We start from the raw sequence: 23,094 nt of genomic DNA, 5'->3' as shown, positions 1-23,094 counted from the left end.
CTGTTCACAATAAAATGTGTAGTTTTATCACAGAACACAATACCACTGATGCCACAAGTGGGCAATGGGCATGCTGACAGCAGGAATGTCCACCAAAGCTGTTGCTCTGAACTGAATGTAAAGGTCAAGGATGTATCAATTTGGATTTGACCAACTTTCAGAAAAACGAATTTGTTGCATACTATTTTTGGTCAGTATATAGATGCAAGGCCATTAGTAAACAAAGACTGCCCTCTTGAGGTTACAATAGCTATAGGCCTACATAGCAACATTGTAGGCTAGTTTTCTTGTTCCTCGATTAAGATGTAAAGACTTAGGCTATAGGCCTACTACTACAGTGTTTCACAATTGCTAAAACACATTTCTTGAAACCTGCCACCCTTTTCTCAAAACTATAAACACAAATCCCAAATCTCAAACTTCATTCTCAAAACCTTTGCCAACCTCTGCAAAACTGAACAATCGCCTCAAAACAGTTGTACCTCAGAACCAAACCCTGTCTTCAGATCATCTCACAAAGCAGTCAGAATGCTAAACATTACTGAGCAGTCATTAGACACTACATCAAACAATGGAAAACACAGTGTTCAGGGCATCTCATATAGCTCCAGGAGAGATGTTTATTGTTTACAATACAGTATTCATTTGGCATCTAAAAAACAAAACAAATCAAAAAGATTTCATAACTCAGTGGATTCAACATTTACTGTAAATCCAGTAAACATAAAGTATTGAAAATGGCCATTTGTGTTTATACAGTTTTGAGAAAAGAGTGGTTTCAAAAAATGTGATTTAGCAATTGTGAAAAACTGTAGCCTATGCCGGAAAAGAAGTACATTGCAGTGGGCTACAGCCTACAATGTACTGTGAATGCCTCACTGATAGCTTCTGTCCATTGTTGAACCTGTACTGTTCAGCCACCTGTTTACACTCTGAGCTGGCTGTCACATGGTTGTCACATCATTAGACACAAGTGTCAATTTTTAGTCGTAGTGTTCCATTGGGGACAACTGTGCTTCAATTGTGTTAACCTTCCGCCTTGTTTGGTAAACAATATAAAAAGGTTAATGAGTTTGGTAAAATGCACCTATAGGTGAAATTAGTCTATGGTTTTGCCAAAAAAAGAGATTAATTCAATAAACGTGTCCAGGCATTTGGGAATTTGATTCAGAGAATGGGGTTTAGTGTTTTAGCAACTGTAAAAACTGTAATATCTCTGTTACATCCGGACCTGTGTTGAAAACCTCACCATCATGGTCAACCAACTCCATGGTCAACACTCAAGAAAACCAGCAGCATCCTAAAAGATGAAACTCACCCTTCTCATCATAGGCTATTCTCAGCTTATACATTTTCCTGAAATGTAGCCTATTCCAGTCCTGGGGGCAGACAACCTGTGTTTAGGATAGGTAGATTGGATAGGGTAGATAAAAGGAATCAATTTCAACCACCAAAGTAGGCTAATGATGTAAAGTACAGGGCTTGTAGAACAGTAATAGGCCATAGGCCTACTACAGAAAATAAAGAATTCCACGGGCAGCCACGTGATCGCCTACAATAACTCGTTAGACTTGATGATTGGTTGGGTTGCCTTTTCCTTTCTCCGCCTCTGCCCGCTTGCGTCCAGCCATTTGAAGATTGTAGCCTCTGACAGGTCAACAGAGGACAGCGACTTGACAGTTTCCCGCACGGACGCGCAGGTCAGTGCACTCAGTTTTCCGATCAACATGATCAATTGTTCTTTTTTTGTGGGTTACAATATTACATCTATAAGATATTGTTGTAGCCTATAATTACGCTCAGATGATCTAGTTTCGATGGAATTTGCCCTATTTCTTGAAATGAGATTGCGAAAGATTTTGAAGCAATAGGGCCTAGCCTACGTCGAAAGTTGTTCAATCTTGACTCTCACTCACAGAGATAATAAGTTAAGAATGAATGTTCGTGGACTTGAACTCGGCTATTTGTAGGCTATAGTTTAACTTAAAACGCTTTCCTACCTTTGACCGCTAAATTGACTTAACGTTAAACTTGATGGAGTAGGCTAACATCAAGCCTCATAGCGAGGCTAGTGTCTGGGTCATGTGCAATGTGAGCTGATTCACGTTATTCCAGAGGAAATCTTTTTTAACAGGGTAGGGGCTATATTGAAACACAATTCTGGCAACACACCCATTGTGTCAGGTCACGTTCTGTTGCTTCACAAACTGTTTCACTCGCTTTTAATAGGCTACAATCCATTGTGTGAGTAGATAGTTAGGGGGAAGATGTTGGCCTTTGACACACTTTGTTTAGTTGCTCTATGTCTCTATATGTGAGGCCCGGAGATACAATGGGCATAAGTGGTAGTAAAGAGTGTCTCATCAGGTATAGAGGTTTTGCTAAAAGTTCTTCAGTTTGGCTGTAGAGGGCAGCTCTTGCCACAGCTAAGTGGTCCTAAAGAGGATATAGTCAGCATGTTATTGGCCTATTTTCCTGTCACTAACATGAGAGGGCTGTTCAATCTCTGTTGAAATCTGTTATCTTTTTACCTTTACCATTATCTTAGACAACTCACATACTTCGACCAAAGGCCAACAGGCATGGTCTCTCGTGTATCCATTATGAGGCGAGTCATGTTTCTCAATCGTATAGTCATAATTAATAGATTATGAAAAATGAACTTTGTAAGATCACATACACAGTGGCATGTCTTCAGTTTGATTTCTGTCTAGTTACCCACACTTGATCCTCTATGCCAGGGCGGGTCCCAATCTTTTATGTACCATGGACCGGTTTGTTTCCTATTTTTTTTTCACAGACCGGCGGGGGGGTTCCATGTTCCATGTTCAATGTTCCATATGTGTTGTGCATGCGCATTACTTGAAAAGAACTAGCTCCAGTTATGGATGAACAGTGAAGGTAACGATCTCTTAAACATGTGAAAAACGTGAATTTGAAGAAGTGAAAACTGAACAATATGAACTATGAATATTGAACAACTTGAAGCTACATCTATAAGTGTGAACATGCTTAACAAAATATGGGAACAAAACATGGGAATTAAACGTGCATTACGAATATAATCAGTGGGAGCCCTGTGCTTGTTTCCCTGCAACAAGAAGGTTCCATCTGGGGGTGATGGAAGAGTGACACCCTCAGTGTGTTTGAAATGTCCAGTCGATTGCGCAATTTGGTCATTTGCTCATTCAGTCATTGCCGAAAACCCGGCCTCGCATAAATAGGTGATGGGAAATGGTAGCGTTTTCAGCGCTTTTACGGCTATCTCGGGATATTCTGCTTTGGTTTTGATCCAAGAACCCGCCAGAGAGGTTTCCTTATACACACTCTTAAGACCACCGTCATTTGCAATTTCGATCAACTGCTCTTCCTCCTGCGCTGACAAGTTAGGACTATTCAATATTGACAAATGGGTTGCGGACCCACTCATTGGTTTGCCGTGGATCTTTGGAGGATGGGAAGTAACGCTCAAACTCATTTGAAAGCGCAACAAGGTGATCGCGCACCAGCTGCAAGAGAAAGGGCCCTGCCTCAGTCTCTCCCAAAACCCCCACTACTGTTTGGAACATATCAAATACACCCCGGTCCACTCGTCGTCCCCACAAATCAAGCTTGGCTTTAAATACAGCGACTTTATCTGCCAGTTTAAAGACAGTCGTCATTCTACCCTGGAGTGACAGGTTGAGGTCATTAAGCAACCCGAATATGTCACACAGGTAAGCGAGTTTTGACACCCAGTCCTCATCACTAAAATGTGCAGCTAACGGTGACTTTTTTTTTCTGTAAGAAATCTCTGCAGCGGCTCTCGCAACTCAAACACTCTGGCCAATGACCTGCTAAAGATGCTTGTTTTTTGTTGCTCATTCTAGCAGTTTAGCTAACTTCGTGTGACACTACTGTTCGCTAAGAAGGTGAAGTGAGCTGACCTGAGGCTGCGCAGTGCTGAAGGCAATATGTAAAAGTGTTGAAGGCGGGACAGACAGACGTAAGAAAATAGACCTTGCAAAATGCAAACATGCGTGCAATCAAACAACTGCATATATTTAATTTAGTTTGCATGCATTTTTTTTAAACTCATGTCATAGGCTACGGCCCGGTGGTTGGGGCTTTCTTTTGTGGTTGTTGAATTGAAATAAATATATATATATATGTATGTTTCTGTTTCACCTTATAGAAATCAAGACAAAATGGCAGACAACAAAGAAACTGAGCCCCAGCCAAATGCACAGCAAGCTCAAGATTCACAGCCAGCTCAAGATCCACAGGTGAGGTGATCAGTCATCCCATGGATTCAACATCTCGTGCATTTATTTGAAAACTGGATTGTCAGCTTAGCTGCAATGGAGCATTGAATGTATACATGGTTAACTGTAATGTAACACATTCTCTATTTGCTGTGGATTACTTGTAAAACAAGTAACAAGTTAATGCCCAAGTTATCCATTAGTCAAGACAATCAGACATTTTAATGATGATGTTATATCAGCAGTATAAAATATGGTGTGTGTGTGTGTGTGTGTGTGTGTGTGTCTGTGTGTGTGTCTGTTTTTCTCTCTCTCTGTGTCTCTCAGAGCCTGGTGTCTCGTGTGGGTAACCTGCCTCTGTTAAGCTCGACCTATCAGATGCTGTCGAGTGCCTACAGCACCACTAAAGAGAATGTGCCCCTGCTGAAGGGGGTGATGGATGTGGCCGAAAGTGGGGTGTGCACCCTAGCAGCGGCCGCTTCCACTGGCTCCAAGCCCATACTGGACCGCCTGGAGCCTCAGAGTAAGTCCACAGCACCTTGCACTGGGGTTAGACTAAAGATTATTTTCACCATCAATTAATCTGTCAACTACGATCGCTCGATGGTGTTTTATGGCCCCAACGTCGTCTTCCAGGCAGCGCTGTCACCGTCAACTTAAAGGCACCTAATCCTAAACCTAACCTTAACCCATGCCTAACCATAGCGCCTTCCAGGCAGCGTTGCCTTGAAGACAACGTTGGGGACATAAAACACCAAGAAACACTATGATTTTGATCAATCAATTAGTTATTTGGTCTATAAAATGGTAGGGAATAAGTGCCTCTCAAAGCCCAAGATGACCGTCTCAAAAGTCCTGTTTTATCCGTGGCCCAACAATATGTAACACACTGCCACGGAGAGATAAAGAAACAAGAAAATGGTACAATTTAGGAGGTCGGATTCAGACAGTTGTCAAAATAGTTGGAGAGTTTAATAGATGACAACTAATTATTGCAGCTATTGTTGCATACTCTTGTTTGGGAAGTAGTGACCCTGTTTTTTAGCCTAGAAATCTAGACGCACCCTAGCGGCGGCAAATTAATTTGCTCAGCCTGTACGTCTAGTATCAAACCATAGGTATTTCTATTGGCTGACGCCGTGTACGTCATCCAATGGCAGCGCTCTATTTTGTTAGAGAGTCTTAAGGCGGGCTTAACAGTATAACGACAGTCCTGCGACGGTGAACAACAAGGAAGGTGGCTATGGCTTAACTAAGAGCTTTGTTTGAATCGGCGTTAAGCGCCAACTTTGAGTTGGACTTGTGCTTTTCTTTGAAAGTTGAGCAACACAATGCACTTAAGTCATTCCTTTCGAAGAAGGATGTATTTGCCGTTTTGCCGACCGGATACGGATATGGTCATAGCGCTGGCCTATTGCATGCCTAGGCAGTTTAAAAGACATTTCTCTGCCCGCCCCTTGGATTAAGCGAGGTGAATGGTTCGATTCCAGACTATACATTTCAATGATATATGATGGCCCGCCAGGCTAGGGAAAATGTTATTAGATAGGATAACTGTTTGAAATAGACCCTTTCACGAGAGTTCCATTATCAGCATCATAGTTGCCCCCACAAGGCTTCCGTTTTAACATTCCATATGTTATCTTAATGCAGAGGAAGTAGATTGGGAACCAAATAGAACGTTCAAGCATTGTTTTTGTTTTTATTGTTGAAAGGGTCTATACATTTCAATGATATAGGATGGCCAGCCAGGCTACCTGTTTTTACCATCTCTTCCGGATTACCAGTAGGCATTAGGTGTTTGGCATCCCCATTTTTACTCTGATCAAAGGTTTTCTTTTGGCTGGGCTATGGTGGGTGGGGGGCCTGGGATATTGAGCCTTGCATCATTCTGTGAAAGCTGCAAAACATTATGATTGTTAATTGTGTGAAATGCACTGTAATTAAATCAAACTAAATAGCATTATTAGCATAAATAGATAGCATAGCAACTAAATAGCATAAGGTTATTCTCAAAGGTCAAGCTATTGTTTTCCATGTCACAATGTTTTCTTGGCCAGTTATTTCACAGAGTGCCTGCAGGGTTTTCAGCATAGCAAAAAGAGGATTTAGGCCTTTCTGCCTCCTAATTAGCCAAAATGGGAAAGGTCTTAAGCATTTCCTTGATCACATGCTTTCACTTTATTGTTGGCACATAGAGCATGGGGATCTCATTATCCAGTTATTTCCTGTGCTTACACTGCCGTTCTGAAATGCTTCCAAAATATCTGGCACATAATTAAGTATTAATAAATCCAAACAAACTGTGGACTGAAAACAAAAATTCTCCCCCTTTTTGCTTAGCTCTCTCCCTCCATAGTAAATGCTACAATGGCTTTTCTATTTCAGTTACTGCTGTGAATGAATATGCCATGTTGGGTCTGGATAAGGTGGAGCAGAAGCTGCCCATATTACAGCAGCCTGCAGATAAGGTAGGAGTTCACAGCGTTCTCACGGCTCATGGAATTTTAAATTTGACTTAGAGTAGGAACCCTAAGTTCAATATTTGCCTCATGAAGTAAATAGATACACCTTTATCTCCTTCCTCTGTGCAGCAAGTTAAGTAGCATCGAGTCCCTACTACCAGCATTTGCTGTGTGTACACTTTGACACATTGATGCATTTGTGTATGTGTGTGTGTGTGTGTGTGTGTGTGTATGTGTGTGGTTGGTTGTACTGATCAAATAGCGCTACAGCACTATGTCATCAGAGATTGTTTTTGGCACATCAGTCTGATTTTTTTCTTTTTGTCTTTAAAGGAACATAATTCACTTCTTTTACCATAAAGTAACGTCTTCAAACTCATTCTGATTCTACATTGGCTGAAAATACAAAGAATTAAGTCATTTCCAATGCGCGTCTGGAACGTTTGATATCACACTATGTAGGCTAACGTTGTTGATCGGGTAGGATCGTGACCCTTTTAGTCAGTTTATGACTAACTGGGTATATGGGCGCTAAATGGCGTTGAATGGCGTTGAATATTGACACCAAGGGGCATTCATATCAACTCTTCCATTGTGTTCCTTTAAGGTTGTGTCAGACATGTACAGTTCTGTCACTGGAGCCAAAGATGCCATGATTGGGGCAGTCATGGGGGGAGTGGAGATGACCCGTGCAGCTGTGAATGAGCGCATAAACACAGTGAGCCAGATGGTCAGCAGTGGGGTCAACATGGCCCTGAGTCATTCCGAGAGCTGGGTGGACCACTACCTGCCAATGAGCGAGAAAGAACTGGGTGAGCACTGACCAACTCAACAAACTCTTTCAGCTACTGCACAAAATCTGATACCCTGGAAATCCAGAGTTCTCGCAGGAGCACAATTTGAATTTGCTGAGTGAGTCACTCTGGCAATGAGTAATGATGGTAATGAGTAATGATGCTCATTACTTATTCTCTTGTAGCGAGGTGCACCAATCACATTCTGTGTCTGATATAGGCGGGCCTAGTGTTGTCACGATACCAAAATTATGACTTCGATACGATACCTGCCATAAATATCACGATGCTCGATACTGAAACGATACTACGGCGAAATCCTGATATCTGGAAAAGAAAGGACTCATACCTCCTCCAAGTGTATTGAGTAATTTGTGTTGAATTCGGTGCACTTTTGTAGTGTGCAGGTCAATTCTGGGTTCTAAACTTCCTACATAATTATTATTTTTATAGTCAGTAAAATAGTAGGCCTACTTTGTGATTAAGTCCTTTATTTTTTGTTATAATTCATTTACATTGTGTTGTGTTTTGCCAATAAAGTAGCTTTAAATAGCCAAACTAGGCTAGATCAAGGTTAGTGTTGAAATTACTGCATGCAAATCTCTGAATGCTATGCAGAGGGGCCTAATCTTTAGGCCATCTGATGTACAGTATAGGCTTCCCTAGGCCTTCCCGTGTTCATGGGATTTCTTTGACAGTTGCAAAGGGAAAAATGTGAGGATAGTCTTCTTTGCTTCAGAGTACGACGCTCCAACCACTCAGGTCTTAGGCCAGATAGGCCTACACCATTACCTGTTGCAATATGTCTGTGTGCATTCCTACATTAGCCTACGTCTATTTCTTTGATAATATGATTTGCTACCACGTAACAATAACCCTCTATTATTATTAGGACTCAACACGCTTTGATGCTGTGGGCTTTAATTAGCGCATTTCGGGTAGCCTATCCTACATCTGGGCAATACTTATTGAACAAATTGCAGTCTACATGCCATGACAAATATTACCAGTAGTACTGACCGAGCATGAAATAGATTGTTTACAAGTTGGTAATGTTATTCTGGCGTGAACATTGCGCTTTCATCACGTTAGCACCCTATGATTACAGCTCGTTATGTCTCGTCAAAATTCATTGATGAAGGAAGGTTCGCTTTATGCCAGAGAACCATACTCGTTTCACTTAGGCTAGACTAAGACAGAAGAGAAGAACTTGCCACTAACCATGTAGTCGTGTTTTCTATAGCATATTCGTTAACCTGTCGTTCTTTAAACAAAAATGTTGGGATATGTATGCGAGGTGTTTAGCCAAGTTCCATGCGTAGCCTACTGCTTTTAAATGACTTTGAAACATATTTCACAAACGGGCCTCTGTGTACCTGATCTTTACTATTCGTGATGTATCCGAAATAGTTGCAGATTTCACTTTACCTTGTGTTTTATCCACAAGGCCGAGGACGGTCGGTATTGATTCTAAAAACGTCGGAAATCGTATCGTTTTTTGCGTGAAGGCATCGTGATACCTTTTCAGTATCGATACACCGTGCAACACTAGGCGGGCCAGAGGCAAGCTAAACAAATGATGATAGCGCTGTCCGGAATCAGTAAGTAAACATTGGTCATAATGTTAACCAATTGCGTGCAGTGAGATTTTCAAATGCATGCTTGGTGCCGCCCCTCGAGTTGGGCCATTACATTAGTCATTGCCAGACCCTTAATCTCTCTAGATTTCCAGGATCTGGATTTCCAGGCTACCAATCTGAACCTATAATGTACACATGTTAATTAACTTCAGCAACACAATGATTATGAACACTGTTTTACTAATATGGATGAAATATCGAAAGTCCTACATAATTTACTTTGGTTATTTGTTTCATAGATACATTGTGCAGTTTGAGGGTTTGTAAATAAAGCCGTAGGGTTGTGATTAGAAATAGTTGGCTTCTCAGCCTCAATAGTATAAATCTCAGAAATATACCTGTATACTACTCACCATGCCTTGTGTTTCTGTGCACACATGGCCTCCATATTTCCACCTCTTTGTACACCCCTAATCATTCGTTTTGTTTTTTAATGCCTCTCACCAGCTGCACTGTCTGAACCCGTCCCAAGTGAAGAAGCAGCAGCCATGGTGAGCTCCAGTCCAGCAGGTTCTGGTTCCAGTTCCGACTCCAGTCCCAGCTATTTCGTCCGCCTGGGCAAACTCTCTGCCAAGGTGCGTGAGCGTGCGTTGGAGCAGTCGCTGGGGCGTGCCCGAAACGCCCGCGATGCCACCCACGCGGCCGTGACGCAGATCAGCAGCACGCTGGACCTCTTGGAGAATGCCCGCACCACTCTGGTCACCGCCAACCAACAGCTAGGGGGCGCTCCTGAACAGTTGATGCAGCGCTGGAAAGAGTGGCAGCAAAGGCAACAGCAGCAGGGTCAGCTACAGGGAGGAGAGGGTGAAGGGACGCAGGGGGAGCAGAGCATGGAAGTGGATGGGACCAGCAACCAGGGAATGGTACCATGTGCTCCATTATTTCCAATATGTTAGAAATCATCTCAATAATTGGCCCCTTTATTTACCTTGTTCACCAACATTGTTTCCCCTAAGAGAAATATCTTCCTCTTTGAGTGCTCGTATTTTCACCCAAGCAAACAACATTTTTCTCTTCTATTCAATTCCTGAACTCAAAATGTGTATGTGCATGTGTGTGCTCCTGTAGCAGTTAGAGAGCTGGACCCTATCCATGGCGCGTGACCTGACGGGGCAGCTGCGAACGGCCTGCTCCACGGTGGTGTCCAGTGCACAGGGTCTCCCCAGCACCGTGCAGGAGCAGTTGCTCAACGCTCGCCACACCGCAGAGGAGCTCCAGCGCTCCCTGGGCAACGCCAGCACCCTCACGCCACAACTCCTACAGCAGACACGCAACCAGATAACACAGGTGCCCGGACTAGATAGATAGATAGATAGATAGATAGATAGATACTTTATTGATCCCCAGGGGAAATTCAAGGTCTCAGTAGCATACAGACATCACACACACATTCACTAACATCAGAAAAAGTAATTAAAAGTATATAATATAAAAAACACAACTAAGCAATAAGGACAGTAGAAGATAAAGAATATACTAAAATACAAATTATACTAAATAACACTTAATCTAAATCAATTCTAAAAACAGTATCCACATAGTGGGTGATTAATCAAGAGGCGCTTGCAATGACTGAGGCAGGGACTGAGCCTGCGATTCTCTGTGCATAGTTTCCACTTGGCCCATGGGCTGACAGCAGCTCAGCCATTGCTATACATGTGCCATTAGCTGTCATGTATTTCAGCTATGTATCGTATTTTTTATAGGTTTATGCTGACCATGTCGGGAAAATGTCTATTATAGTAAAGGATTCTCATTTTTACACGGGTTTACACTGCCCTAGTCAGATACAGGGATTGCTTAGGACAGGTATAATGGTTTTAGCCTGAGCACTAAATCCCCTTAGCTTCAATAACTAGTATTCTTCCTTTTGCTTCAGGTGCGACAGTCTTTGGATGGAGTGGTGGAGTATCTGCTCCACAACACCCCTCTGAACTGGCTGGTGGGGCCCTTCGCACCCCAGAACACTGAGAAACCAGGGAAGGCAGAGGCCACAGCTCAGCCAGCTCCCCCAAGTCAGGCCTGAAGACTGAGCCTCAGAGATGGCAAACAACTAAACTATACTCTCCAAGTGCCTATACTCCAAGTGCCTACATACTCTCCAAGTGCCAAGAGTAACAGCATTGATAACTGTGCTGTTGGATCACTATTAAATAGTGTGTTTACATTAAGTAGGTTAATTCAAGAAGTGTCTGTGCCTGTATTAATAAAGAATACATTCATAAAGTATTCTAAGAAAAAATAATTAATTCTAATATAATGTTGGGCTGACAGTATGTCACTAAAATTGAATTTAAATATTGTCTGGTGTGATCCATTAGACAATGTAAGCATCCTGTTAAAAATACTTTCAAGATAGGCCTACTGTATCACAGTTTACAAATTTTCCCCAAAGCATTTTGCTTTACTTGACAAAGTCAAGGAGTGATTACATTTTGATTGCATACTGGTATTTAAAAATAATAAGAGGTTGTTGTACATGTATTAATAAAGAATTATTCTATAATTCTGAGATGTTTTGAATCATGTTTACTCTACGACCAGCACTGGACTGAAATTTTTGTTATAGTTCATTTACATTGTGTTGTGTTTTGCCAATAAAGTAGCTTTAAATAGCCAAACTAGGCTAGATCAAGGTTAGTGTTGAAATTACTGCATGCAAATCTCTGAATGCTATGCAGAGGGGCCTAATCTTTAGGCCATCTGATGTACAGTATAGGCTTCCCTAGGCCTTCCCGTGTTCATGGGATTTCTTTGACAGTTGCAAAGGGAAAAATGTGAGGATAGTCTTCTTTGCGCCCAGAGTACGATTAACTGAAAGTTAATTTGACAGATCCTTTATACCATATACCATATCTGCTGAAGTTGTAGCCTACCAAAGGCGTACATACCATAATCCAATGGGTGACCTTGGGTTAGAGATAGATAGATAGATACTTTATTGATCCCCAAGGGGAAATTCAAGAAAGGTTTTGCATGTCGCCACTTTCACTGACTGCAATGATAACGGTTATTAATTGAACTATGTTTTATCATGAAGAAGATGTGAATTTAAAACTACATAGTTTATTTTATTATTATTATTATTATTACTGGATTTGAGTTCACTGTGTGACATCGACACTTTACCGGTCCCAACTGGACTTCCAGCCCCTTTCTTTATGGTGGTCTGTACTGTGTGGCCTGGGATAGGAATACCCATACGAACTGGGTGTCCCCAGTCTAGGTGGTGTGTTCTGCATTGAGAAAACGCGTGTCCATTCCAGAATGTTTACTGATCTCAAATGTGCATTGTTATTTTTACTGTGATGTGATGTGCTGAAAAATGCTATTCTCCACATTACACGCTCTAACACTCATTGTATCTGAGTTGGGGTAGAACTTGCAATTGTGACATTATCACCCAATGTTGTTTTTTTACAGATTATATTTTGATAATACGACTTCACTTGTATGATAAAATGAATTGTTGCTTTAGAGTGACGTCACGGTCGTTGTTCGGAATGACGGGAGGTAGCCGTGGGGGGAGAAGGCCGCGCGCACAGACGGAGCTGATTAGCTACCAGTGTATTTCTAAGAATCAAGGTCGTCGATTACTTCGTATTACAGGTAATGTTGATTGAAAATATAAAGCAGGGAAAGTTTGATATGGGCGTGCTGATACAATCTGCGATAGATTCCCGTCTGTCTGCGTGCCATCACTTGCCTGGTTAGCGACCGACCTAGCCAGCTGGCTAATTCTTTATCAACAACAGCTAACGATAGCTAACCTCGCTAGCCAGCTAGTTAGACAGCCAGCGATAGTCAAATTTCGCTAGGGTAGCGACTTCAAAGAAAACTAATTCAACCTATGATTGTCTATAGTATATGCCGAATTTCGATTCAGTTTGATCAGTATGGATATTGTATGTAATGTACTTGACGGTTAAGTGTTGCTGTCACATTTGTTTCTCTACTTCGGTCAGATAATATTCGAGTCAAAGACAAAATGTTTTTCCGAATTGCGGACAAACCTGGGGGGTTTGTGTAGCTAGCTGTTCCCCAATCAGCTTCAGCTTTAGTTAGCAATGCTAGTTTGCTAATGTTGGTTAGCCAGTTGTCCCAGAAAGGTTAGTGTTGATACCAAACATTTTGGCAACCATATAGGAACATAATACTTACAGTTACCACACTGGTAACTGTAACGTTATGAAAGTTTGTTTGGCCTGGTAACGTTAGTGTTGAATGTCTAACCATCTCGATCCTGGTTAAGCCCTTCCTTGCTAATCAAACCAACGGACTGACCTAACGTTAGTTAACGTTATACGATGGTGGATAGCAATTCAGGTCCTTTTGTTTGTTGACTTATAGATTGAGATATACCATTTTAACAACCAAGGAATTCGTTAACTTGCTTGTTTGCTATTTGCGTCCTCGGCTTTGGATCATTCCATGCACACTAGGTAGACATGGCAAGGTAGCAAACGTTAAGTAGGTGAGATGGACTTGTGAGTGTTTGCCTGTGTGACTATCTGTCTGCCAGATTGGGGAACCTATTGTCGGTAGCTTGGGAACGGGAACAATTTGACCACCTAACGTTTTTCCAGCGTTTGAACAATAGGTGTCGTTATGCGATATTTTTGTTTTCTGGCAAATATCCTTGTCATCAAGCAAAGTGACATTTCCCGTTGAAAACGTTAGGGCAATTTCCTTCCCAGGTTATCTTTCTTGTTAGTTTTGTTTATCAAATCCCAGTTATACGTCAGCAAGAAAAGTAAAAATAGTTTGTATTATTTCAAATTCAGACATAAATGTCAAGCTGGACAAAAACACTTTGTCGAGGACAGGGCATACCTTTTCCTGTGTGAACAGAGGGTTGTTAAACTATTAAAATCTCAAGGATTTTTTGGTCTGTGTTCAGTGTGATCGTGTTTCCATTTTTTTTTTAACAAGGTTATCATCTTTGTAGCTCCTCTATCAGTCTCTGGTTCCACTTCATGTCCTGATAGCTGTTACATGTCCTGGCAAATCTGTTTGTGGACAGAGAAACTGGACTAGCTTCACCTGAACCAGTTGTGGTGGCATGTCATAATCACCCCCAAACATTTCTTTGCATTTCATATATTAGCTCTTGCCATTGTATTTAGAACTGCTCTCATGCTCCAATGCCGATCTCCAAGCTCTTTTAGCAAACTGTACAATTGTCAACATCTGTAAGTTAGTGGGTGCTTAGTTTTTCTAACTCTTCAACCCCCTTTCAGGACTGTCCTCTCCCATCCCCCTTACCCCTTTTGTGTGAGAGAGAGAGCGAGCATGGCTCAGGAGACCAATCAGACGCAGGTGCCAATGCTTTGCACTATGGGCTGTGGTTTCTATGGTAATCCTCGCACCAACGGCATGTGCTCGGTCTGCTACAAGGAACACCTGCAGAGGCAACAGGGAGGGGGGCGATCCAGCCCTCCAGGTGAAAAAGGTAGGACGATGGGAGGGAGAAGAACCCAGAGGGGGTGGTGGGAGTGCCTGCTAAAAGGGGCTGGAGAAGAGGGTAGCCCCCCTGGCTGCCAGTCCTGGCATTAGTCAGCAAGAGAGTGTTTTGTTTTAATTTATTTTTTTTTCGTTTGTTTGTTCATCCAAAACAAGTCCCGACACACATGTTGATTTTGGAAACTCTGGAATCTCTATGTTAATCCATCCTACTTTTATTTTACTTTATTATAATTTACTTTATACAAGCTTTGATTGTACTGTTAGATGGTGTGACACGTGTCGTTGTACTTGTTGGTGAAATTCAACGTAGCTCTTTTGTACTTCTGACAAGCCGCTACGTCTCCGGTGGGGTCTCCGGGAACTTCAGGTGTGTCTGTGGAGAACATTCCAGCACCTGCCACAGAAGGGCCAGCTCAGCCTGAAGAAAGGACATCTAGGTAGGAAGATTACACTTGTCATCCCTGAACTAGCTGACAACCGAAATAAGACACCACATAACACTACTCCACAAATATGTCTTACACATAGTAACAAAAAACCACTGAAGAAATATTTTGTTACACTCTCTTGTTTGTCGTAGCTGAATAATCTTCATCTCTCTATGGCAGTAGTTCGCCCAGCCCAGTAACCCAACAGATGACCGCCATGAGCATCTCCCAGGACACTGCTGCCACTGATTCGGACCGAGCCGACGTGGAAGAGGAAGAGGATGAGGGCTCATCTAAATCGTCAGGTTAGATCCTGCACTCCTCCTCTTCATGTTTATCTTTCTGCATCCACCTCAAAGGTCAGTGAGTAGCAGATGGACTCTGTACTCTGAATTCCTTGTTGTTACCCAGAACAGTTGCGGATCCTTAAAAAGGTCAATCATGCAACGAGGGATCTGCAGTCTTAGTTCTCAACCAGTTTTCTTGTTGCAAACAAGAATCAAAAAGTTATTGATTATACTGGAGGGAAGGTCAAAGGTGAGCACTCTGGCTGTCATGTGCTGTTTTCAATATGCTAACCACCTGCACAGCCCCATCTTCCAGTTCTGGATACACCTGCATTCTTCACTGATATTATAGACCCTTTCAAGAGAGTTCCATTATCAGCATCATAGTTGGCCCCAGAAGGCTTCCGTTTTAACATTCCATATGTTATCTTAATGCAGAGGAAGTAGATTGGGAACCAAATAGAACGTTCAAGCATTGTTTTTGTTTTTATTGTTGAAAGGGTCTATAGGAGAGCTCTCTGATGATGCTGCTGCTATGTAGGAAGCAAATATATGCTAAATGACGTTGAACTGAGTTCAGTGTTATTCAGATTCGATATATATAATACTGGTTGTGTTCTTGTTACTCCAGATTTTATTATTTGGAATTTTATTCAGGTGCACTCAATTTAATGCAAGTGCTTAGTGGTTTATAAATGGAATATGTCTTCCATAGAAAGTCATTGTTTGGCTATATGTTGAGCAGTGCAAGTGTTGTCATAGAGAGTCTGTCTGTCGGTGACGGTTTCTGACTTGTTTTTTCAAAGGACCCGTTGGAGAAGCAGCGCAGGCTTCGTCTGATGGGGAACAGACACCTGACAAAAACAAGAAGAAGAACCGCTGCTTTACCTGCCGGAAAAAAGTTGGTCTCACAGGTGAGATGGTGTGCGTCTTTATTTATGACCCACTTCAAAGCGTTCATAGGATCTTCCCAAAGCTGCACTGGTAAGCTTTTAATTTTGCCCTTGGCAGTAGTTGCTGCTGGATTCTTCTGTGGTGAGCAAATATGCATAGTTCCCTAAACAGCCTTTGTCCTCTCAGTTAGTCTTGGATCCTTTACAGATCATTTTGTGGGAGAAACACCTGTGCTCAAGAGATTTCCTTTTGATATCCGATTAAAGGCAGAAGTAGGAAAACTTGAAGTAATATGTAAATGTTTGTAAAAATGTAAGCTATTCTGGCAGCGCAGGACCTTGGCTAGCTCATCTATTTGAGAATCAGTCCACAAGGGCTTTTATCGAGGCCTTTGCAAAAATAGCATGGAGTCCTTAAGCTAAGGAAACAGAAGCCAATGAATAATAATAAGTCAGCAGCCTCATCCTCAGCAGTGCCCGCTTATCACTTCACTACTGTTTTAACGTTCTGGCCGGCTGAATGGAAACACTTCCTTGCCGCAGAGCAGCTAGCACCTGCGCGTGTCCCCCGGTCTTGCTTCTCTCCCTTTGTGAGTGAGTGGACTGGTGAGTGGCTATCCCTTCCCCTCAAAAGGCTGCTGATGTTAGGCAGCATACTGCAGGCCAGTGGTGCATTTCGCGCCACGTTGCCGACTCGCACCTGTCTGCCGCCACGCCACGGCACACCACGCCACGCGGTCCCTCCTCAAAGGCAGCCAGTGAGGCAGCGCTTACTGTTAAAATTCACACTACGTTTGAAGAACAGGGAGAAACGAGGGCCACTCTGCTTCCTATCTGACTGTGAGCACAATTGTTAGTGAGCACAATTGTTATTCTGGAGTATAAGGGTGGTCTGGGTATAAGGGTGGTCTGGGTATAAGGGGGGTCTGGGTATAAGGGTGGTCTGGAGTATAAGGGTGGTCTGGAGTATAAGGGTGGTCTGGGTATAAGGGGGGTCTGGGTATAAGGGTGGTCTGGAGTATAAGGGTGGTCTGGAGTATAAGGGGGGTCTGGGTATAAGGGGGGTCTGGGTATAAGGGGGGTCTGGGTATAAGGGTATAAGGGGGGTCTGGGTATAAGGGGGGTCTGGGTATAAGGGTGGTCTGGGTATAAGGGGGGTCTGGGTATAAGGGTGGTCTGGGTATAAGGGGGGTCTGGGTATAAGGGTATAAGGGGGGTCTGGGTATAAGGGGGGTCTGGGTATAAGGGGGGTCTGATTAAAGAAATTGAGTTCAATTTTGTTGTTATTTTTTTGTTATTTATTTTTTTTTTAAGTTGAATATTTGACACTACCTCTTCGTACAGGCTTTGACTGTCGCTGTGGCAACCTGTTCTGCGCCATCCACCGCTACTCTGACAAACACGACTGTCCCTACGACTACCGAGGTGCCGCGGCCGCCCGCATCCGCAAGGAGAACCCCATCGTGGTGGCCGAGAAGATCCAAAAGTTATGAGGACTGAGAGACGTAGCGAAAAGATCGAAATGAAAACAAACGAAACGTTTGACCTGCAAGTTTGGAGCAATGGCGGCACAGATAATACCTGATAAAATGGCTTCATTTATTCATGGTAGGATATAAGGTGGGTGGGCTTTGCAGTGTTACAGCCCAGGTCCAGCCCTTCCCCTCACCGCTCTCTCCCTTTCTCTCCTGGAGTGAAGGCGTGAGTGACTGAACATTTTGTGTGTGTATGAGTGTGTGTGTGTGTGTGTGTGTGTTTGCTTGAGAGTCAGGGGGAGCACAGTCGGGTTTGGTGGACAGTAGTCTGCTTCGGGGAGGGAAGACATTTAGATTTTACCCTTTTTTTCCTTTTTTTCCCCCTTTTTTTTTATTCTGGGATGCCAGTTGATTTTCATGTTATCCCTCGACAGTAGATGTAAGAGACTGGGATCCACGCATGGACAGAGACTCGGGAGTTGGGTTTGGGTCAAGCATACGTGCTGGGGCGTTGTGACAGGCCAGCCGGAGCTTGCTAAGATAGAGCCAGGCTTTACCACGGTGTTTGCACTCGCAAGAACTCTTAAACAAGAAGCCTATATCCAGCAACTGTCACATCAACTCCCTCCCCATCTCTCCTTTTTTTTTGCTTTCTTTTTTCGTTTATTTAGTGAATTATTCATTACCATGTCGGATATCCCCAGCCTTTGCATTTACAAAAACTGTTTGTCTTTGATATATTGACTTATCATACATCATACTAATTTGGGGGGCATGGACAGTTATTGGAGGGAGGGAGGGAGGGGAGGGTTGTTGTGAGAGCGCAGAGAGAGAGAGAGAGAGAGAGAGAGAGCCTTGACATAAATGAGTGAGTGAGTTCAGGTTATTTTTGCTCTTCCCCTACCTTTCTGTTTTAATGAGCGTATGACTTCAGAAGATCTATATTAATATATTGTAGTTAGCTTGAATTGTGTGATTGCATTCTATTTATTTTTTTATTATCATTTGGCTGGTTGGCTGGAGGATTGGCAGCATGTGTCAGGAAAAAAAGAAGAGATTTGTTCTTAGTCTTTCAATTATATTCAACCATTTCCATCTGATTATGTAACCATTTGAAGAAATATACATACATATATATGTGTATGTGTTTATATATATATATATATATATATATATATATATATATATATATATATATATATACATACACATATACATACAAATTCTATTATGTGATTATGAGTAGAAGGACCTGTTAATATTTTCAACAAATATAAGGAGCCTGGACAGAAGTAGACACTAGATCCCAGATCAAAGCACAAAGGAATACAATGTTTCAGTCTCTTGAGCACAACAGCAGTATAAAAGTGCGGAAATTGAAGCATTCAGTCAAAACCTGATCTAACAAGTACGGAGGAGCTAGCGGGCTGTGTGTTACTTGTGGCAGTGGATATGTAGCCTGCAGCAGATGCATTGCGCTGCTCCTGTTAAAGCGCTACCTGCAGAAGCATGGAACTAAGGGACAACTACAGCATCTTTAATCTTTCATGTTTGATTTTCACCAGCAGACCAATGAATGATAACCGACTCACAATTCGTTTTAAGTGTGATTCTGCTTCGATTCTAGCCATGACTGTATATGTGTCTCTTTCAACACTTCAACAGTTCTACTGTACTCTGTGCTTTAACAAGGTTTTTAAGGAAAATGCATCCACTTCCAGGTAGTGTAAAGAGAAAAAAAAACAGACTACAGAGTTGCATGCCAATGCAGACTCAGCTGTGTTTGATCCTGTTAACCCAGATTGCGGCTAATGTTGGACTGCGTCTGACCTGGATCAGGGCCAGATTCGGCCCATTGCTGGCTGCTGCCTTGGAAGGAGCCCCTTGCTTGACTGTGCGCCATTACAAACACACAATCGAGAATGTAAAAGATGAGCATACTGCATTCAGTTCAAGTGCATGGAGCTGATTCACCCGAACAAGGCCAAATTAATGAGACTGCTATGCTCTCCAATGTAAATACCATCTGGCTACTATTCATTTAGTTTATAGTATCCTAATGTAGAATGTTATATGGTAATATTGGGGGTGGGGGGGGGGTCAATGATCGGAAAAACATTAATGTGTGTGAGTGTATAGTGTTTATCAAATGATCCATAAGAGAGGAGAGTGGTCCAGTGGTTTCCTTTTTTCTATATATTTCTTTCCTCCCAGGTTATGACCGTGTCCTTGTTTCTGTGGGGTAAGGTTTTTCTTTTTTTTCTTTTTTTTTTTTCCAAAGGGCTGGGATTGGAAATGGGTGGGTGTTTGTCTTTTTAACATTGTCTTGCGAGGCTGTGACTTCTGATGTGCACATTTTCAATGACTCATCCATCAAGATCCGTCTAAGACTAACAACATTCATTCTGTTCCAGAGGAGTTCGCCAGAATTGGTTAATCATTGTGCTATTAGTCAGAGAGCATATTTAGACAAAAAATAGCCTGAGAAGTATCGAGAGAGAAACAGAGAATGTGACCTTTATTTTCCAGTACTTGTCTAGCAATTGTGTGTGGCAGGACATTTACCTCAGTGCAACCAATTTGCTCAGATAATGGAGGCAGAACGGACAAAGCCAGAGTGAACCATAATAATGTCATTTCGTTTGATGGTTTGAGGTCCATCTGACGTAGTCTAAACCAAATGACATTTTATGGAAACGGGAAATGGCAAAGACTTATTTTAAGACTGATCTTTGGGGTGTTATCCTCAGTCGCGTCTGCCGGCTAAAAAAAAAAAAGACTTAGTGCGCGGCAGGACTAAATGGTTTAGTGACTTGGCATGGAAGCGATGAGGTTGCCCATGTCTGCCCTAGGCAAAGACAGTATAACAAGGGATCAGGACCCCCAACCTTCATATCAACTTAGACTTTAGACTCTCCTCTAGTTGACAAGTTAAGGAGAGTGTGGAAGAAGGCCAATAACTTTCAGTGCTGTTGCTCACTTTGCCTTGCCTTTTAAAAAGAGGCATACATCCTGATCTTAGAATAGAAGTTGCAGTCCAGAAAAGTATGACGTGCTTTCAGTGTTTTGGTTTTGGGTGGTATTGTTCTAACAGGGACTAATGTCTTCGATGTCATATGATTCGCCCCGCTGGCATGCGTTTTCTAGGGAGAGGGCTGCACAGGGGTAATGTGAATGTAGCCAGAGGCGCTGTACAAGTTCATGCTAAGCTATCTTTAACTGTGGAATTGACCACGTCTAGCCCCTGTGGTAGGCGGGCGAGTGGGCAAACAGCCACTATCCTTAGCATTTCATGCGGCCTTCTGTTCTTGTAGTGTCTGCCTAATTACATGGTTTGTCCGTCTCGTCTGATAGCCACCCGCTTTGCCAGACAGTTTTTTTTTTTTTTTTTTTTTTTAAATCTGTCCTAGATATGCATTCATACCTCTGTATTACTTTAAATTCCACCAGAGCTGTAGAGCTACAGAAGCCATCATAAGATATATATATATATATATATATTGCATTTGCACACATACATATATATACATATATACCATAACCAAGGCACATTTCAGTCTTGCTTTCTCTCTGTACATCAAAATAATTTATGACTGATTGTGATTGAGTCTGAGTGAAATGACCTGTCCAGCAGAGAATATAAAAAGGCCCTGAGTGACCAGTTCCTACACACCAGTCCCCAGACACACCTCCAGTTATCTTTTTTTTTTTTTTCGCCAGAGTGAACCATAATAATGTCATTTCGTTTGATGGTTTGAGGTCCATCTGGCGAAGTCTAAACCAAATGACATTTTATGGAAGCGGGGAAATGGCAAAGACTTATTTTAAGACTGATCTTTGGGGTGTTATCCTCAGTCGGCGTCTGCCCGGCTAAAAAAGACTTAGTCTTGTGAGCAGGACTAAATGGTTTAGTGACTTGGCATGGAAGCGATGAGGTTGCCCATGTCTGCCCTAGGCAAAGACAGTATAACAAGGGATCAGGACCCCCAACCTTCATATCAACTTAGACTTTAGACTCTCCTCTAGTTGACAAGTTAAGGAGAGTGTGGAAGAAGGCCAATAACTTTCAGTGCTGTTGCTCACTTTGCCTTGCCTTTTAAAAAGAGGCATACATCCTGATCTTAGAATAGAAGTTGCAGTCCAGAAAAGTATGGCGTGCTTTCAGTGTTTTGGTTTTGGGTGGTATTGTTCTAACAGGGACTAATGTCTTCGATGTCATATGATTAAGCCTGGCTGTGTCGTTTTTCTAGGAGAGGGCTGCACAGGGGTAATGTGAATGTAGCCAGAGGCGCTGTACAAGTTCATGCTAAGCTATCTTTAACTGTGGAATTGACCACGTCTAGCCCCTGTGGTAGGCGGGCGAGTGGGCAAACAGCCACTATCCTTAGCATTTCATGCGGCCTTCTGTTCTTGTAGTGTCTGCCTAATTACATGGTTTGTCCGTCTCGTCTGATAGCCACCCGCTTTGCCAGACAGTTTTTTTTTTTTTTTTAAATCTGTCCTAGATATGCATTCATACCTCTGTATTACTTTAAATTCCACCAGAGCTGTAGAGCTACAGAAGCCATCATAAGATATATATATATATATATATATTGCATTGCGCACACATACATATATACATATATACCATAACCAAGGCACATTTCAGTCTTGCTTTCTCTCTGTACATCAAAATAATTTATGACTGATTGTGATTGAGTCTGAGTGAAATGACCTGTCCAGCAGAGAATATAAAAAGGCCCTGAGTGACCAGTTCCTACACACCAGTCCCCAGACACACCTCCAGTTATCTTTTTTTTTTTTTTTTTTCAAACTTAGGATTGTATGATGTGCAAGAATAAGCATAAAACAATAAAATCACAAAGTTTATTTTAAATTTAAAAGGCTGCCTTCTGTTTTATTCGTCTTTAAGGTAATGAAACATATTTTGGGTGAAAGGGAGTTGCTTTTACATATCTCAATCAATGATTGTTCTTTGTGGCCTTTTATTGCGTTGTCAGCTGTTCAAAACCACAACCAACCCCATCTGTTCATGTGATGTCCACTACTATGTAGCCAAATATCCAGACACCGATCTGCTGTTGTCATGATAGGGGGGGGGGCTCTGTCCTGGTCAGAGTCTAGGTAGTCTTGGTACCTTGTGGAAACCAAAGTACAGACTGTATGCATAACCAACCAACCAGACTTGGCCAGTGCCAACCAGTGCCTGGAATCTCATTCATAGCATGTATTTTGTCAGTGTGTAGACCTGTGTGGTATAGTCACCACAACATAGGCTTGAGATCGATGCCTTTTTCCTGCATCTATAATCACTGATCATCAATATTTATTGCCGTTTTTCACACACTAAAGAGGAGTAAATGAATAGAGAAGCCCTTGTGTAACCTTCTTGTGTTTTT

The 23,094-nt window shown here is 42.3% G+C and overlaps 2 protein-coding genes across 5 annotated transcripts; both read left to right on the top strand.

Moving 5' to 3' along the window:
• Window positions 1-1,616: 1,616 nt before the first annotated feature.
• On the top strand, window positions 1,617-11,649 carry plin3 (perilipin 3). Of its 3 annotated transcripts, none has more exons than XM_048253612.1 (8): window positions 1,617-1,700; window positions 4,175-4,265; window positions 4,572-4,767; window positions 6,633-6,715; window positions 7,317-7,521; window positions 9,591-10,006; window positions 10,212-10,430; window positions 11,023-11,649. In XM_048253612.1, the coding sequence occupies exons 2-8, from the start codon at window positions 4,188-4,190 to the stop codon at window positions 11,167-11,169; spliced, it is 1,344 nt and encodes a 447-aa protein (XP_048109569.1). In that variant the 5' UTR covers window positions 1,617-1,700; window positions 4,175-4,187; the 3' UTR covers window positions 11,170-11,649. The 3 variants fall into 3 exon arrangements, with proteins under 3 accessions (XP_048109569.1, XP_048109571.1, XP_048109570.1); XM_048253614.1 differs by lacking the exon at window positions 1,617-1,700 and adding an exon at window positions 2,883-2,901; XM_048253613.1 differs by lacking the exon at window positions 1,617-1,700 and adding an exon at window positions 3,949-3,985.
• Window positions 11,650-12,645: 996 nt separating this feature from the next.
• On the top strand, window positions 12,646-18,195 carry zgc:77486 (uncharacterized protein LOC405808 homolog). Of its 2 annotated transcripts, none has more exons than XM_048252788.1 (6): window positions 12,646-12,752; window positions 14,384-14,595; window positions 14,941-15,046; window positions 15,221-15,342; window positions 16,131-16,238; window positions 17,562-18,195. In XM_048252788.1, the coding sequence occupies exons 2-6, from the start codon at window positions 14,436-14,438 to the stop codon at window positions 17,708-17,710; spliced, it is 645 nt and encodes a 214-aa protein (XP_048108745.1). In that variant the 5' UTR covers window positions 12,646-12,752; window positions 14,384-14,435; the 3' UTR covers window positions 17,711-18,195. The 2 variants fall into 2 exon arrangements, with proteins under 2 accessions (XP_048108745.1, XP_048108744.1); XM_048252787.1 differs by having other exon boundaries at window positions 15,218-15,342.
• The last annotated feature ends 4,899 nt before the right edge of the window (window positions 18,196-23,094 follow it).

This window comes from Alosa alosa, chromosome 9, assembly GCF_017589495.1.
Source record: "Alosa alosa isolate M-15738 ecotype Scorff River chromosome 9, AALO_Geno_1.1, whole genome shotgun sequence".
NCBI lineage: Eukaryota > Metazoa > Chordata > Actinopteri > Clupeiformes > Clupeidae > Alosa > Alosa alosa.
The sequence above is the reverse complement of the archived record's forward strand: the minus strand, read 5'-3'. Positions and strand labels throughout refer to the sequence as shown.